Genomic DNA, 17525 nt, shown 5'->3' on the forward strand with positions numbered 1-17525 from the left:
GCTTTCACGCGTCACAAATCGGAGGCGGGGCGTCAGACGATCCGACGGATTCGGACTGAGCGCGGAATTTAACATTTAAATTGTGTCGCAAGACAATGCACTCACATGCACCGGGAAGAAGAAGGTGAGCCCCGGTGGATCTGAGCGGGGAAGCGACACATGCAGGATATCGGACGCACGACCTTAGTGAATTGCGCCGGACCCGAATCCGCGTCGGACATCGCGCCGCGGGATCGCGACAGGACCGGGTAAATAAATGTGCCCCAATATATAATTTCAATGGAGCCATGATGTAATACCACACACAACCTCTAGACATGTTTGGCGCTGTTCTTCCACCTAATGCGGCGAAACCGTTTTAGCTGAAGCCTTGACTTCTGTGGGAAAATCCAGAGTTCTTGGGAGCTGTCAGAGACTTGTAGAGTTGATAAACTGCACACACGCGCCTGATATTCCTTTTATCTGCCAGGATGTGGGATTAAATGAGATGCCGGGAATGCGCTCCTCCGTCTGTAATACAATGCGCCAAGCTTTGAGCCCCTTTGTCTTGTCTCTGCCTCTCACAATCGTGATCCTTCAGCTGATCGCTCCGCATTGTCTGCAGTGACAGGAGTGAAATTAGCTTGTCCTCCGACTTTATCTCCTGCGTAACACCAGAGACCGGGGGGAGTTGGAGGACCATCAAACCTGTCTTCTCAGCTCCCTTTCAAAAGACCACGATGAGATGTCATACACTGGTTTGTCAATTCGCACGTTAACCTTGCCACAACGGAAAAACAAAAACGGCTTGAGCTCAAAGATGTCCAATTTACGTGGTGCGCCCCGGACGACAAAGTCATGGATGGAATGGGAAATTGAGGTGACAGTTCAGGGATGCAACAAGGTTGCAGGAGGTTCTATCGTCTTTTTGACAAAGTTCTTTATGGTGTTCTCGTATCATATGCACCTACCACATCATCCTGAGCTTGTACATGTATCAGACATCACATCATCCTGAGCTTGTACATGTATCAGCCATCTCATCATCCTGAGCTTGTATATGTATCAGACATCACATCATCCTGAGCTTGTACATGTATCAGACATCACATCATCCTGAGCTTGTACATGTATCAGACATCACACCATCCTGAGCTTGTACATGTATCAGACATCACATCATCCTGAGCTTGTACATGTATCAGACATCACATCATCCTGAGCTTGTGCATGTATCAGACACCACATCATCCTGAGCTTGTACATGTATCAGACATCACATCATCCTGAGCTTGTACATGTATCATATATCACATCATCCTGAGCTTGTACATGTATCAGCCAGCACATCATCCTGAGCTTGTACATGTATCATATATCACATCATCCTGAGCTTGTACACGTATCAGACATCACATCATCCTGAGCTCGTACACATATCATATATCACATTATCCTGAGCTTGTACATGTATTAGACATCACATCATCCTGAGCTTGTACATGTATCAGATATCACATCATCCTGAGCTTGTACATGTATTAGACATCACATCATCCTGAGCTTGTACATGTATCAGACATCACATCATCCTGAGCATGTACATGTATCAGGTATCACATCATCCTGAGCTTGTACATGTATCAGGCATCACATCATCCTGAGCTTGTACATGTATCAGACATCACATCATCCTGAGCTTGTACATGTATCAGATATCACATCATCCTGAGCTTGTACATGTATCAGACATCACATCATCCTGAGCATGTACATGTATCAGGCATCACATCATCCTGAGCTTGTACATGTATCAGGTATCACATCATCCTGAGCTTGTACATGTATCAGGTATCACATCATCCTGAGCTTGTACATGTATCAGACATCACATCATCCTGAGCTTGTACATGTATCAGACATCACATCATCCTGAGCTTGTACATGTATCACATCATCCTGAGCTTGTACATGTATCAGGCATCACATCATCCTGTGGCTGTGTGGTCCATAGTGTTAGAGTAAAGAATTCTGTCCATGATGATGGTAATATAGATGAGCAGAGAGCTTACATAGCTTATTAAAGAACTTGTGTATTCTTGTTTCTTAAATCCCTGCTGTAAATAAGTAAAACTTTCCAGAATGTTGTTGGTAAGATTTGCTATGTATAAAGCGATGTGCAATATACAATGCTGCTAGAAGATGATAGACAATACTGATAAATAATAATTTAAAGGAATGAGAACTTGCCACAAAGAGAATACAGATAATCAGATAACTCTCTGTGTCTCCACAGCGCGCACCCGCATCATCAACCCCCCCACAGACCAGAGCGTTATCAAGGGGACAAAGGCCTCAATGGCGTGCGGCGTGTCACATGACCCAAGTGTTACTATCAGGTAAGTGCCATAGCAATAGGTGTATCTAATGTATCATTAAATATGTACTGAGCCCATGATAATACTATCCTACCCCAAAACATTGACTGCACACCCAATGTCGGACTGGACCCATCCTGGGTTTCCCTAGGCCCATCAGAAAATCAATCTGAGGACCTACTCTTTATTATCCACCTAGAAAATATACTCTAGCAGCCTTCAAATTGTGTTTTCTGATGGACCTCGGGAGTTCAGTATTAAATTGAGCCAGGGCCCACCGGAGGATCCTCCGATCCTCTGGTGGGCCAGTCCGACAATATGTACACCCCACTCTCTGCAGCGTCCATTTGCTATATTTACCAGGAATGTGAATACATTAACCATATCTATAGCCCCCCAATCCCTCTAGAGAACTTCCTATAGGTTGATATTCCCATTAGCTTTATGCATCAGGTAATCCTACATTCGATGGCACAATTCACACACAAAGGAAATCTTGTTGCAGTTTTGTGGAATTGTCCCATTGTGAAGGGGTCATTTTACACATTTCAATCCGTGCCGTGAATTCCATTGTATAAACATGGATTGAAGCCACCGTAATATCCCATTACATCAGGAAACTGGTCCCAATTCCCGTTCTCCCAAAATTTCCATCAAATCCACCAAATTTCTGCCTTTCATTCACTTTAGTTTCCTCCTTCTGGGCACAGAGCGGGGGAACCCTTGGGACGCAGCGTGATCTCCTTCCTTTAATCCCTCAACTACTTTTGTTATAATGAGACGTAATACAGGGGTCACCTGACCCTGCGCCAGGCTGAGGCTCTGGAGGATCCTCGTCTAATTAACACCGTCTTATACTTCACCCATAAATAATGAGGGAAAATTAAACATTCCTAATTGGTTCCTGACAGCGGGGGGGAGAGAGGAGCCCACAGTGAACTCTGTGAAAAATTTAATAGGAGTTAAAAAATTAATCTTACTTAACTTCGTCCGCGGTGAATATTTTATTGGGTGATATTAATTCTCTCCTCTACAGCATATGTAGCATTATAAGCAGAAGCGTCTTGCCGTGCGTTTCGGGACAGTGATGGGTGTCGGGGAGGGGGACTGTCAACTCGGTAAATCAACTCATTCATCACCGGATTCGTCTGAAAGGGAACCTATCAGTTAAATTAACTACCATAACTAAATATAAGTTTGGAAACTGCTATTATGCAACTATCCCTATATTGTTCCTCCACATGCCTGTAAAGTTCCATGGTTTGTTTGTAAAGTTGACTCGCTATCTATGCCTATTCTTCAAGCTTAGCCTTGCCTCCATCTTCCAAGGGCATGATTTCTCTACGGCTGAACCAACTCAGCCCTGCCACATCATTCACATGCCGACTGTGGGACTTGCTAAAGAGAATTCCGGAGGGAGGGGTGAATCGATGGGCTTGAGAGAGACACTGGCTGTATGTGATTGGCAGAAAAAGTTCAACCTTCCCTCAGAAATTCTCTTCAGCTAAGTGAGAAGTAGAGATGTGGCTGGGCAGAAAGGACATGTGTCAGCTCATGGAAAAGATGATGATCAGACACACGTAACATAGATGGTTAGTCAACTTTACAAACAGACTGTGAAACTTTACAGGCATTGGGAGATTTCTGCCATTTCTGGAAAATCAGTGCCATTAGTTTCATAATTAATATGCAAATTAGGCTCTCTACAAATCAGGACCGCCCACTTGACAATCCTTACTTAGCCTTACTTAACATAAACTGTGCTGTACCTACCCCACCATTGTAACACTTTGCAAATTTTCAGAAATTTGCAATGGATTTTCCCCCTACCGTCATCTGTCCACTCAAATATATGTTGAACCATAAGGTTATCCAAAAATAGTGCCTCTCCTGCCCAGTAGTTGCATCCGGAATTGCAAATTACCACCATTTTCAATATCCTGGACAACCTTATTATCCCTGCATGCATTGTGGGACCTCCTATCCCCGCCCCTGAGTAATAACAGTAGGCTCCGCCCACTAGGAGCAGCAGGTGTTTCAATCTGGTGTTTTTCTGCAGAGCATTATAGCGCCCAGTATCAGATGCTCACATATTATTGAAGAGGGGGGACTTACTTTATTTCAGCAACCTCCTCTCTGTATGTATGTGCCATTGCTGAATGCCTCTGCCTGTAGTTACCTCTTGGTGGAGTTGCCCTTTAAGACTATTGGTTATTTTTCCATAATTCCCAGGCGTCTTCCATATACGATCTGTTTGCATATCAGCCATTTTTTTTGCAGAGACGCTCCATCAGTTATGTAACAAATGTAGAAATGATGTACAGTATAAAGAGCCCATCTGGAAGTCTAATGACAGGGCCCCCCGCCGTGCCGAGATGTGTACAATATGTGCAACACCCTCTATAAATAGCATCCGATGAGAGAAGAAAATGCAAAACAAAAATGTGCCATCTTCTGCTTCTCCCCGTCTGCAAAAATCACAAAACTTTAAGTAAGATACTCAGGTCTTCTCTGGAAGAATCACAAGCATCGATGCCACACAACTGTGCCAGGCTCCTGCATGGCAAAGAGGCCTTGTTATTTGCATCACTTTAACATTGGTGGGCACCAAGGCAAAACCGTATATACAGCATAAAAGTAGTAGTACTGTGCTCATATATACAGGATAGGAGTAGTAGTACAGTGCTGTGCCCATATATACAGGATAGGAGTAGTAGTACAGTGCTGTGCCCATATATACAGGATAGGAGTAGTAGTACTGTGCTGTGCCATATATACAGGATAGGAGTAGTAGTACTGTGCTGTGCTCATATATACAGGATAGGAGTAGTAGTACTGTGCTGTGCTCATATATACAGGATAGGAGTAGTAGTACTGTGCTGTGCTCATATATACAGCATAAGAGTAGTAGTACTGTGCTCATATATACAGGATAGGAGTAGTAGTACTGTGCTGTGCCATATATACAGGATAGGAGTAGTAGTACTGTGCCCATATATACAGTATAGGAGTAGTAGTACTGTGCTGTGCCCATATACACAGGATAGGAGTAGTAGTACTGTGCTGTGTCCATATATACAGGATAGGAGTAGTAGTACTGTGCTGTGCCCATGTATACAGGATAGGAGTAGTAGTACTGTGCTGTGCCCATATATACAGGATAGGAGGAGTAGTACTGTGCTGTGCCATATATACAGGATAGGAGTAGTAGTACTGTGCTGTGCCATATATACAGGATAGGAGTAGTAGTACTGTGCTGTGCCCATATATACAGGATAGGAGTAGTAGTACTGTGCTGTACCCATATATACAGGATAGGAGTAGTAGTACTGTGCTGTGCCCATATATATAGGATAGGAGGAGTAGTACTGTGCTGTGTCCATATATACAGGATAGGAGTAGTAGTACTGTGCTGTGCTCATACTGTATATACAGGATAGGGGTAGTAGTACTGTGCTGTACCCATATATACAGGATAGGAGTTGTAGTACTGTGCCCATATATACAGGATAGGAGTAGTAGTGCGGAGCTGTGCCCATATATACAGGATAGGAGTAGTAGTACTGTTCTGTGCTCATATATACAGGATAGGTGTAGTAGTGCTGTGCTGTGCTCATATATACAGGATAGAGTAGTAGTACTGTGCTGTGCCCATATATACGGGATAGGAGTAGTAGTACTGTGCTCTATCCATATATACAGGATAGGAGTAGTAGTACTGTGCTGTGCCCATATATACAGGATAGGAGTAGTAGTACTGTGCTCTATCCATATATACAGGGCAGGAGTAGTAGTACTGTGCTGTGCCCATATATACAGGATAGGAGTAGTAGTACTGTGCTGTGCCCATATATACGGGATAGGGGTAGTAGTACTGTGCTCTATCCATATATACAGGATAGGAGTAGTAGTACTGTACCTGCACCCATGTATACAGGATAGGAGTAGTAGTACTGTGCTGTGCCTATATATACAGGATAGGAGGAGTAGTACTGTGCTGTACCCATATATACAGGATAGGAGTAGTAGTACTGTGCTGTGCCCATATATACAGGATAGGAGTAGTAGTACTGTGCTGTGTCCCTATATACAGGATAGGAGTAGTAGTACTGTGCTGTGCCCATATATACAGGACAGGAGTAGTAGTACTGTGCTGTACCCATATATACAGGATAGGAGTAGTAGTACCGTGCCTATATATACAGGATAGGAGTAGTAGTACTGTGCTGTGCCCATATATACAGGATAGGAGTAGTAGTACTGTGCTGTGCCCATATATACAGGATAGGAGTAGTAGTACTGTGCTGTGCCCATATATACGGGATAGGGGTAGTAGTACTGTGCTCTATCCATATATACAGGATAGGAGTAGTAGTACTGTACCTGCACCCATGTATACAGGATAGGAGTAGTAGTACTGTGCTGTGCCTATATATACAGGATAGGAGGAGTAGTACTGTGCTGTACCCATATATACAGGATAGGAGTAGTAGTACTGTGCTGTGCCCATATATACAGGATAGGAGTAGTAGTACTGTGCTGTGTCCCTATATACAGGATAGGAGTAGTAGTACTGTGCTGTGCCCATATATACAGGACAGGAGTAGTAGTACTGTGCTGTACCCATATATACAGGATAGGAGTAGTAGTACCGTGCCTATATATACAGGATAGGAGTAGTAGTACTGTGCTGTGCCCATATATACAGGATAGGAGTAGTAGTACTGTGCTGTGCCCATATATACAGGATAGGAGTAGTAGTACTGTGCTGTGCCCATATATACGGGATAGGGGTAGTAGTACTGTGCTCTATCCATATATACAGGATAGGAATAGAAAGATGCTCACACACAGCACATACACAGGACACAATTGATCAGGACAGATAAAAATGACCTATTTAAATTTCCAGGAATTGTTACAGGGATATTAAATATATTGATTGGTACAATTTTCCCTTGGGAAGAGATGGAGTTTATTGGGTACAATTATTGCATTACACAGAGATGGCGCAGAGCGTCAGTATCACTGCACATGGATCATGTGTATCTTCTCTCCTATCCCAGATACGTGTGGGAGAAGGATAGCGCCCCCCTGAGTATAGATAACCTACCCAGGATCAAAATGGACAAGAATGGCACCCTACACATCAGCCAAACCTGGTCAGGAGATATCGGGACCTACACCTGCCGCATCCTGTCTATGGGGGGCAATGACTCCAGGAGCGCCCACCTACGTGTCAGGTAAGTAAGTCAAACATTATTATTCAATTGTAACATTTGGGGTCTGTGGATAACGTGGTTTTACTTCTTACCAGACAACTCCCTCACACTCCCGAGAACCCGGTGGCCACCCTAAGTATCGCCGAGCCACGATCCATTAATCTGACCTGGGCCAGACCCTTTGATGGGAACAGTCCACTGATCCGATACATCCTGGAGGTCTCAGAAAATAGTAAGTTCAGCTTTTATTACAATTAAAGGGACACTGCCCCCCAGAAAACGAAACCTTTATTTTATATAGGGGGTGAACTGTCTACATCCCTGGTGCCCTTGGTTCTGGTCCAGATACCTCCATTATATTACTAATTACGTCCCCCATCTGGTATCTCTTATCATGTCCGCTCAATTCTTCAGGGAAGCTGCCTAGTAAGCCACGCCCCCTGCGCTGCCCGATACTGTTACAATGTAGCAATTACACTTACAGACATTCCACTAGAGCCCTATTGCCTTTTTGCTCCCAATTCTGCTAATTTTGAGGGGTTGTCCAGGCTAAACAGCGCCACCCCTGTCTATGGGTTGTGTCTGGTATTGCAGCTCACCTTTATTATAATGAATGGGGTTGAGTTCCAATACCACACACAACCAGGACAAGGTCAGAGCTATTTTTACAGGATCAATACACAATATTATATGAGTTATAGTAGCAGCAAACTCTATGACAATCCAAGTAAAATTTCTGTTGGATTTCACCCACTGATTAGAATTTTGTGGACATACTCTTTAAGAAAATTTACATCTAAATATGATCTCAAACATAACGGGATCTCTAAATCATAAAGGGGTGGGCCATTATTGGTGGCTGGTGGGGATACGAAAGATAGACTCGGATAGCTCCATCCATAGTGTAGTGGCCATCACTGCTCACTGCATTGCAGTGCATTAGATCAGTTAACTTGGATAGCCACTAAAGTATGAGTGGTGCTGTCTGCTTATTTAGTATAAAACAGGTACTGGGCAATGCACCCCTCCTGGTCACCTAGTAATAACTAGTTCTATAGTTTTGGTGCAGGACAACCCCTTTAAGAGGTTTAATAAAAACACAGCACCAACTGACCCTGGTTTTGTCCTCATTCTATGGACTCTGACTTGCAATACCAGGCCCAACCTGTGGACAGATGTGGCGCTGTTTTTGCTACAAACCATCCCATATAATCACTAATTCTAGACCTCGCCTTTAGTTTTCATCACAGTAACCCCCCGCCCCCTCCCCTTTTCACTGCGTGCCTTAACCCCTTATAAACTACCTAAAACCGGAAGATCTAGGGAGCGGCACAGCGAATCGGAGCCCATATAAAGGTTATATCCGTCTCTTCTCTTCTATCATCTCTCGGCTGTAAATCCTCAAGTCATTTACAGATCACATAAAAGTAGCAGATTGTAGTGAAATACACACCGCGCTCCTAAGTGCCCCCTTCAGGATTTTACTAGCGCGTCCCGGTCCGCATCTGGGGATAGATTGCAGCAATTCGCTCAGGGTCAGGGGTCACCCATTCACTAAAACCTTACATCGTCGGCCGGTAATCTTATTATTTGTTTTGCTGCGGACGGCATCTTTAGAGCCGGGGCGACCGCGCTCCGTCCTGTTCCTGCTTTTTTTTTTTTCCTTGGAAATTGAATTTTTTTTTTTTTTTCATTCGCTATTTTTACTGCACGCAAACTTAGTTGGTATGAACGGCGCGGCAGGCAGTAACATTGTATTGTGCAGATAAGCACGTCCTGTAGATAGATGGCTTAGCATCAAGACACAGAGCGGAATAACAAACCGGATCATAACGCTTAACCCTTCAGCTGCCGCAGAAATACGGAAACGCCATCCCGACGCCCTGTACCCCCCTCCGTACCCAAAGTCCGTATCCTACGAGTCAGTTTTCCCAGACCTGATAAGTATCAACAATTGGAAAGATTCCAAAAATGTAGCAAATTTTTTTGTAACTCGCAATATCGGAAAATAAGACGCCGCTCCTTACGGCGACGCCATCCGCGCACCGGACACCTGCGGGAAGGCGGCAGCGTCTCTCCTGGGCGGCCAGGATGGGGTTAACCCGAGCCCTGTCTTATTTGCAGGCGTCTTCTCTCTGCCTTTGCGAGGAGTCGAATTCCATATTTATGAGGCGCCTTCAGAGAGATTTAGCATCTCTTTCGCCTGCCTGCGCATATCATATGCAGATCTTATATCCCATCCTACACCCCAAAGGACTGAACCCCCAGAGCAGACCCTCCACTCATTTCCATAGACGATAGACCGTATTTATCTTCCTCTCGTCATGGCGGAACGAGGGAAGGGGGGGCAGGTAACAAACACGGCAACTGGTGTCATTGGAGTGCCCCCTGCAAGACGCGGGGCTGATAATAGCGCACAACCGTACTTGTAATGATGTCGCTACCATGTGTACAGCTCAGCGGGAGAAGGGCCTGTGATGATGAGGATGATAGCGCCGAGCTCAGCGCTGACTACATAACAAAACACAGGAGGGAAGACTCCGAGATCCATCAGCTTCTGGCTTAGAGGAGACATGAGGGGGGGGGGCGAGGCTTTGAAGAGACATGAGACGCTGAACAAAACCTCCAAACACAAACTTACTTTAAGTCAGAACACAACAAGAGATCATGGCCCGAGGAGAAGAGAATCACAGGCAGAGATTAGCAGGAAGGTCACTGTGAGAGACAGAACCTGGCCAAAAATCACACACAGCAGTATTATCCTTATATACAGGGGGCAGTATTATAGCAGTTATATTCTTGTACATAGGGGGCGGTATTATAGTAATTATATTCTTGTACATAGGGGGCAGTATTATAGCAGTTATATTCTTGTACATAGGGGGCGGTATTATAGTAGTTATATTCCTGTACATAGGGGGCAGTATTATAGTAGTTATATTCCTGTACATAGGGGGCAGTATTATAGTAGTTATATTCTTGTACATAGGGGGCAGTATTATAGTAGTTATATTCCTGTACATAGGGGCAGTATTATAGTAGTTATATTCTTGTACATAGGGGGCAGTATTATAGTAGTTATATTCTTGTACATAGGGGGCAGTATTATAGTAGTTATATTCTTGTACATAGGGGGCAGTATTATAGTAGTTATATTCTTGTACATAGGGGGCAGTATTATAGTAGTTATATTCTTGTACATAGGGGGCAGTATTATAGTAGTTATATTCCTGTACATAGGGGGCAGTATTATAGTAGTTATATTCTTGTACATAGGGGGCAGTATTATAGTAGTTATATTCTTGTACATAGGGAGCAGTATTATAGTAGTTATATTCTTGTACATAGGGGGCAGTATTATAGTAGTTATATTCTTGTACATAGGGGGCAGTATTATAGCAGTTATATTCCTGTACATAGGGGGCAGTATTATAGTAGTTATATTCCTGTACATAGGGGGCAGTATTATAGCAGTTATATTCCTGTACATAGGGGGCTGTATTATAGTAGTTATATTCTTGTACATAGGGGGCAGTATTATAGTAGTTATATTCTTGTACATATGGAGCAGCATTATAGCAGTTATATTCCTGTACATAGGGGGCAGTATTATAGCAGTTATATTCCTGTACATAGGGGGCAGTATTATAGTAGTTATATTCTTGTACATAGGGGGCAGTATTATAGTAGTTATATTCTTGTACATAGGGGGCAGTATTATAGTAGTTATATTCTTGTACATAGCGGGCAGTATTATAGTAGTTATATTCTTGTACATAGGGTGCAGTATTATAGTAGTTATATTCCTGTACATAGGGGGCAGTATTATAGTAGTTATATTCTTGTACATAGGGGGCAGTATTATAGTAGTTATATTCCTGTACATAGGGGGCAGTATTATAGTAGTTATATTCTTGTACATAGGGAGCAGTATTATAGTAGTTATATTCCTGTACATAGGGGGCAGTATTATAGCAGTTATATTCTTGTACATAGGGGGCAGTATTATAGTAGTTATATTGCTGTACATAGGGGTCAGTATTATAGTAGTTATATTCTTGTACATAGAGGGCAGTATTATAGTAGTTATATTCTTGTACATAGGGGGCAGTATTATAGTAGTTATATTCCTGTACATAGGGGGCAGTATTATAGTAGTTATATTCTTGTACATAGGGGGCAGTATTATAGTAGTTATATTCCTGTACATAGGGGGCAGTATTATAGTAGTTATATTCCTGTACATAGGGGGCAGTATTATAGCAGTTATATTCCTGTACATAGGGGGCTGTATTATAGTAGTTATATTCTTGTACATAGGGGGCAGTATTATAGTAGTTATATTCTTGTACATATGGAGCAGTATTATAGCAGTTATATTCCTGTACATAGGGGGCAGTATTATAGCAGTTATATTCCTGTACATAGGGGGCAGTATTATAGTAGTTATATTCTTGTACATAGGGGGCAGTATTATAGTAGTTATATTCTTGTACATAGGGGGCAGTATTATAGTAGTTATATTCTTGTACATAGCGGGCAGTATTATAGTAGTTATATTCTTGTACATAGGGTGCAGTATTATAGTAGTTATATTCCTGTACATAGGGGGCAGTATTATAGTAGTTATATTCTTGTACATAGGGGGCAGTATTATAGTAGTTATATTCCTGTACATAGGGGGCAGTATTATAGTAGTTATATTCTTGTACATAGGGAGCAGTATTATAGTAGTTATATTCCTGTACATAGGGGGCAGTATTATAGCAGTTATATTCTTGTACATAGGGGGCAGTATTATAGTAGTTATATTGCTGTACATAGGGGTCAGTATTATAGTAGTTATATTCTTGTACATAGAGGGCAGTATTATAGTAGTTATATTCCTGTACATAGGGGGCAGTATTATAGTAGTTATATTCTTGTACATAGGGGGCAGTATTATAGTAGTTATATTCCTGTACATAGGGGGCAGTATTATAGTAGTTATATTCCTGTACATAGGGGGCAGTATTATAGCAGTTATATTCCTGTACATAGGGGGCTGTATTATAGTAGTTATATTCTTGTACATAGGGGGCAGTATTATAGTAGTTATATTCTTGTACATATGGAGCAGTATTATAGCAGTTATATTCCTGTACATAGGGGGCAGTATTATAGCAGTTATATTCCTGTACATAGGGGGCAGTATTATAGTAGTTATATTCTTGTACATAGGGGGCAGTATTATAGTAGTTATATTCTTGTACATAGGGGGCAGTATTATAGTAGTTATATTCTTGTACATAGCGGGCAGTATTATAGTAGTTATATTCTTGTACATAGGGTGCAGTATTATAGTAGTTATATTCCTGTACATAGGGGGCAGTATTATAGTAGTTATATTCTTGTACATAGGGGGCAGTATTATAGTAGTTATATTCCTGTACATAGGGGGCAGTATTATAGTAGTTATATTCTTGTACATAGGGAGCAGTATTATAGTAGTTATATTCCTGTACATAGGGGGCAGTATTATAGCAGTTATATTCTTGTACATAGGGGGCAGTATTATAGTAGTTATATTGCTGTACATAGGGGTCAGTATTATAGTAGTTATATTCTTGTACATAGAGGGCAGTATTATAGTAGTTATATTCTTGTACATAGGGGGCAGTATTATAGTAGTTATATTCCTGTACATAGGGGGCAGTATTATAGTAGTGATATTCTTGTACATAGGGGGCAGTATTATAGTAGTTATATTCTTGTACATAGGGGGCAGTATTATAGTAGTTATATTCTTGTACATAGGGAGCAGTATTATAGTAGTTATATTCCTGTACATAGGGGGCAGTATTATAGTAGTTATATTCCTGTACATAGGGGGCAGTATTATAGCAGTTATATTCTTGTACATAGGGGGCAGTATTATAGTAGTTATATTCTTGTACATAGGGGGCAGTATTATAGTAGTTATATTCCTGTACATAGGGGGCAGTATTATAGTAGTTATATTCTTGTACATAGGGGGCAGTATTATAGTAGTTATATTCCTGTACATAGGGGGCAGTATTATAGTAGTTATATTATTGTACATAGGGGGCAGTATTATAGTAGTTATATTCTTGTACATAGGGGGCAGTATTATAGTAGTTATATTCTTGTACATAGGGGGCAGTATTATAGTAGTTATATTCTTGTACATAGGGGGCAGTATTATAGTAGTTATATTCTTGTACATATGGGACAGTATTATAGTAGTTATATTCTTGTACATATGGGACAGTATTATAGTAGTTATATTCTTGTACATAGGGGGCAGTATTATAGTAGTTATATTCTTGTACATAGGGGGCAGTATTATAGTAGTTATATTCTTGTACATAGGGGGCAGTATTATAGTAGTTATATTCTTGTACATAGGGGGCAGTATTATAGTAGTTATATTCCTGTACATAGGGGGCAGTATTATAGTAGTTATATTCTTGTACATAGGGGGCAGTATTATAGTAGTTATATTCTTGTACATAGAGGGCAGTATTATAGTAGTTATATTCCTGTACATAGAGGGCAGTATTATAGTAGTTATATTCCTGTACATAGGGGCAGTGTTATAGTAGTTATATTCTTGTACATAGGAGGCAGTATTATAGTAGTTATATTCCTGTACATAGGGGGCAGTATTATAGTAGTTATATTCTTGGTTTTGTTCTTTGGGTGAGATTTGGATCACATTATTGGACTTTTCTCTCCCACAGATGCTCCTTGGTCCGTCCTATTTGCCAACATGGATCCTGACTATACCTCCCTGGTTGTGAGGAACCTCACCCCGGCTCGCTCTTACCAGTTCCGTCTATGTGCCATGAATGACGTGGGCAAAGGGCAGTTTAGCAAAGAGACGCAGCGGTAAGAATTTGGGGTGACAGGTGTCTGTGCTCCCACTTTCAGATCTGCCCCCTAGAGGTGGGCGACTAATGATCACCCTGGGGGCCTGTGATACGTTGCCTCGCTGTGCCGGGTGGTGAGGTAATCCGAGGTCTGCGTTTCTTCTTATTTTCATGTGTATCCTGGGAGCCCATTACACAGGGAGAGACATTGTTACACATAATCATCCGGCGCAGATACAAGCGTTACACAGAATTTGTGAAAGATCCGGCTGATCTGACTGATGTCAGGCACTTTGATGTCGGGTTACCTTCCCAGCAGTCGGCCGCGTGTTTTATTTTCTTTCTTTTATGATAAGTAGAAAATTCAATGATTGTGAGGCTCGGCCTCTGTGGATTATCCGCAGCTGAACTGAATTCCTGAGCCGGTGATTGAGGGAGTCGAGAGATGCATCACATACATACATTACAGGAACCTCTGTAAGATCAGCAAACCTTTAACCCTTCTCCTGGCCGAGGGCTGCGCCGGGGATCAGAGCTCAGCTTTTATCCGAACAAAGGCGGCTGAATCTCTGTACAAAGCGTTATCTCTACGTAAAAGTCGCCTATTATTACTTTAACTGATCCGACCGCAATACGGTTACATACCGGCAGCATATTCTGCAGCGCTAGAACTCACCATCTAGAACCAGGATTGTGCCCGTTATGGGGCAGTGATCTGGTCACATGACTCTTTGGCTACCGGGCGGTGAGCACACAATGGGGCACATTTACTTACCCGGTCTAGTCGCGATCCCTGATCCGGACGGTCCAACTAAGATGAAGTCTGGCGCAATTCACTAAGAACGTGCGCCCGATATCCTGCATGTGTCGCTTCCCCGCTCAGGTCCGCCAGAGTTCACCTTCTTCTTCCTGGTGCTTGTAAGTGCGTGTTTTTGAACCCAATTTGAGATGTTAAATGCCGTGCGTTGTCCAAATCCATTGGATTGTCCAACGGCCGTCCACCGATGTGCCAAAATCTGATCGCGTGCACCAAAGACCCCAGTTAAATACAACGCAAAACAGACAAATTCGGGAAACCCGACGGAAAAGCATTCCGCGGACCCTTAGTAAATGTGCCCCAATGTGTAAGTGTGCAATCACCGAGTCAGGCAGCCGCTCGCCTTCCGAAGGAGGGAGGAGTAGTGAGTACTCAACCCGCCTTCTCCTCTCAGCCCTGTGCTCGCCTGGGATCTGGTCCTCTGTACAAACCCATAGCTTTACAGGTCTTTTTTTTTTATTATTTTTACTTTTATGCAAATTAGCTTCTCACTGCACTGATGGCGGGGCTTTGCCCACTAGACGTGGAGGTGGCGTAAAGGGGGAAATAGTTACAATTAGTGGCCTCTCGCCAGTACAAGACATGTTTTTAATGGCAGCCTTGACACCCCCTGCCTTGGCACAGGCTTCGGCATAAATTAGAGCACGGCCTTGCCAGTGCTCGCACCAATCTCCAACCAGAAGTGGAGGCAATCGTGGCAAATTTTTAGAAAGCTTTCATAAATTTCTGCCAACCCACAGAGAAATTGGGGGGAAGGGGGGTATTTATCATAGCTAGTACACCTTATTGTGGGCCGGTTGGGGCAGTGCCGGGCTATGGAATAAGCAGGCGTCGGACGAGGAGTTGCAATTCCAGGCTCTGCACTGGGAAATGCAACTACATGACAGCTTGTGCACCCCCCTGGCAAGATTTGGCCATCTGCCATTGTCTATAGGGGCAAGTGCAGTGCAAGTAGTTTACACCTAGTCTTAGGTAAGTAATATGTTTGTAGACTCCTGAGTAGAATGGGGCAGGACCTACCTCTGTCCTAAGGTCCATAGGTGGTTGGACGTATAACCTGGAATTAGTTTGATTAGGATTTTGACACATTTTTCACGCCAAAATAACTTAGAACTTAACATTGCAACTACTTCTGCAGCGGATGACTCATTCTTCGTACTGGACGCAAAGCTGCCAAATCTAAATTTTGAGGATTTGAACTACTTTTAACAATGTAGATGACATTTTGCAAAAAAAAAATGAAAAAAAGAAAAAAAAAATCTTTTTTGAGGGTTTTTTGCAGTCTATCAGTAATATGAATCATCTATTTTCTCTGACTCTCAGTACTTCCTCTAGCGGCGGGAAGAGACGGCGCTTATCTCCGAGGAGCATCCCTGTCGGAATGTGCTCGGATTTTTATATTTTGTGGTTGCGGCGGTCTCGGTCACGATTTGATAAATATCCCCGGAAAAAACTTTTCATTACCGTAATGTAGAGTTTCGCTTTGTACTTTGTTCTTTGTCAAAGTATCAGACAGATAAGGGTTTGTAGAATGGCGCGGGGATGGCTGCGACCCCATGTCGGGGTGATAACACTGCTGATCCTGAGCTCTCTGCTCTTCTCTCCACAGTGTAACGCTCCCGGAAGAGCCCCCCAGTGCCCCTCCCCAGCACGTCCTCGCTACCGGCCGCACCAACCAGTCCATCCTGATCCAGTGGCAGGCACCTCCGGAGAACCACCAAAACGGAGTCTTAAAGGGATACGTCATCAGGTGGGTAAACAGCATATTATACACCCTTTTAAAGGGATGAGAGCACCATCACCCTTAAAGCCCTGCTTACTTAAAGTGAACATTTCACCACCTTCAACAACCCCAATTCTTTGCACCCTTTAATAGTCAACACTTCACTGATTCTAACACAGTCAGAATTTTCTTTCTATCCCGCACTCAATGTCATTATTTTCAGCTTTTTTACTGTCAAATGGGTGGAGCCAAGCCACCTGTTCCATTGCAGATTTGACAGTAGAGAGCCTAATTAGCATATTCATTACTAAAACTACCCTGAAAATATGTTCATTAGGCGTCATACCATCCAATGATGGAGACGATTAATGTTTTGACAGCCTAGCTCCGCCCAATTGACAGTAAAGAACTTTAACTATCTCAAGGAGCAGTGTGGACTAGAGAAGTAATTCTCACTACTCCAGAATCAGTGGAAAAATTCCTATTAAAGGATGCAAAGAGTAGGGGGGTTGTTGAAGGTGGTGAAAGGTTCCC

At 42.8% G+C, this 17525-nt stretch overlaps 1 protein-coding gene across 5 annotated transcripts in view; it reads left to right on the top strand.

Moving 5' to 3' along the window:
* SDK2 (sidekick cell adhesion molecule 2) overlaps nt 1–17525 on the top strand; it is a 427828-nt gene that overhangs the window by 367035 nt on the left and 43268 nt on the right. For all 5 annotated transcript variants that reach the window (XM_072112538.1, XM_072112539.1, XM_072112540.1 and 2 more), the window contains exons 12-16: nt 2276–2378; nt 7424–7600; nt 7675–7811; nt 14323–14470; nt 16878–17018. In XM_072112538.1, the coding sequence (XP_071968639.1) occupies nt 2276–2378; nt 7424–7600; nt 7675–7811; nt 14323–14470; nt 16878–17018 (706 nt within the window). The remainder of the gene's footprint in view (nt 1–2275; nt 2379–7423; nt 7601–7674; nt 7812–14322; nt 14471–16877; nt 17019–17525) is intronic.

Source organism: Engystomops pustulosus, chromosome 6 (assembly GCF_040894005.1).
Source record: "Engystomops pustulosus chromosome 6, aEngPut4.maternal, whole genome shotgun sequence".
Classification (NCBI taxonomy): Eukaryota; Metazoa; Chordata; class Amphibia; order Anura; family Leptodactylidae; genus Engystomops; species Engystomops pustulosus.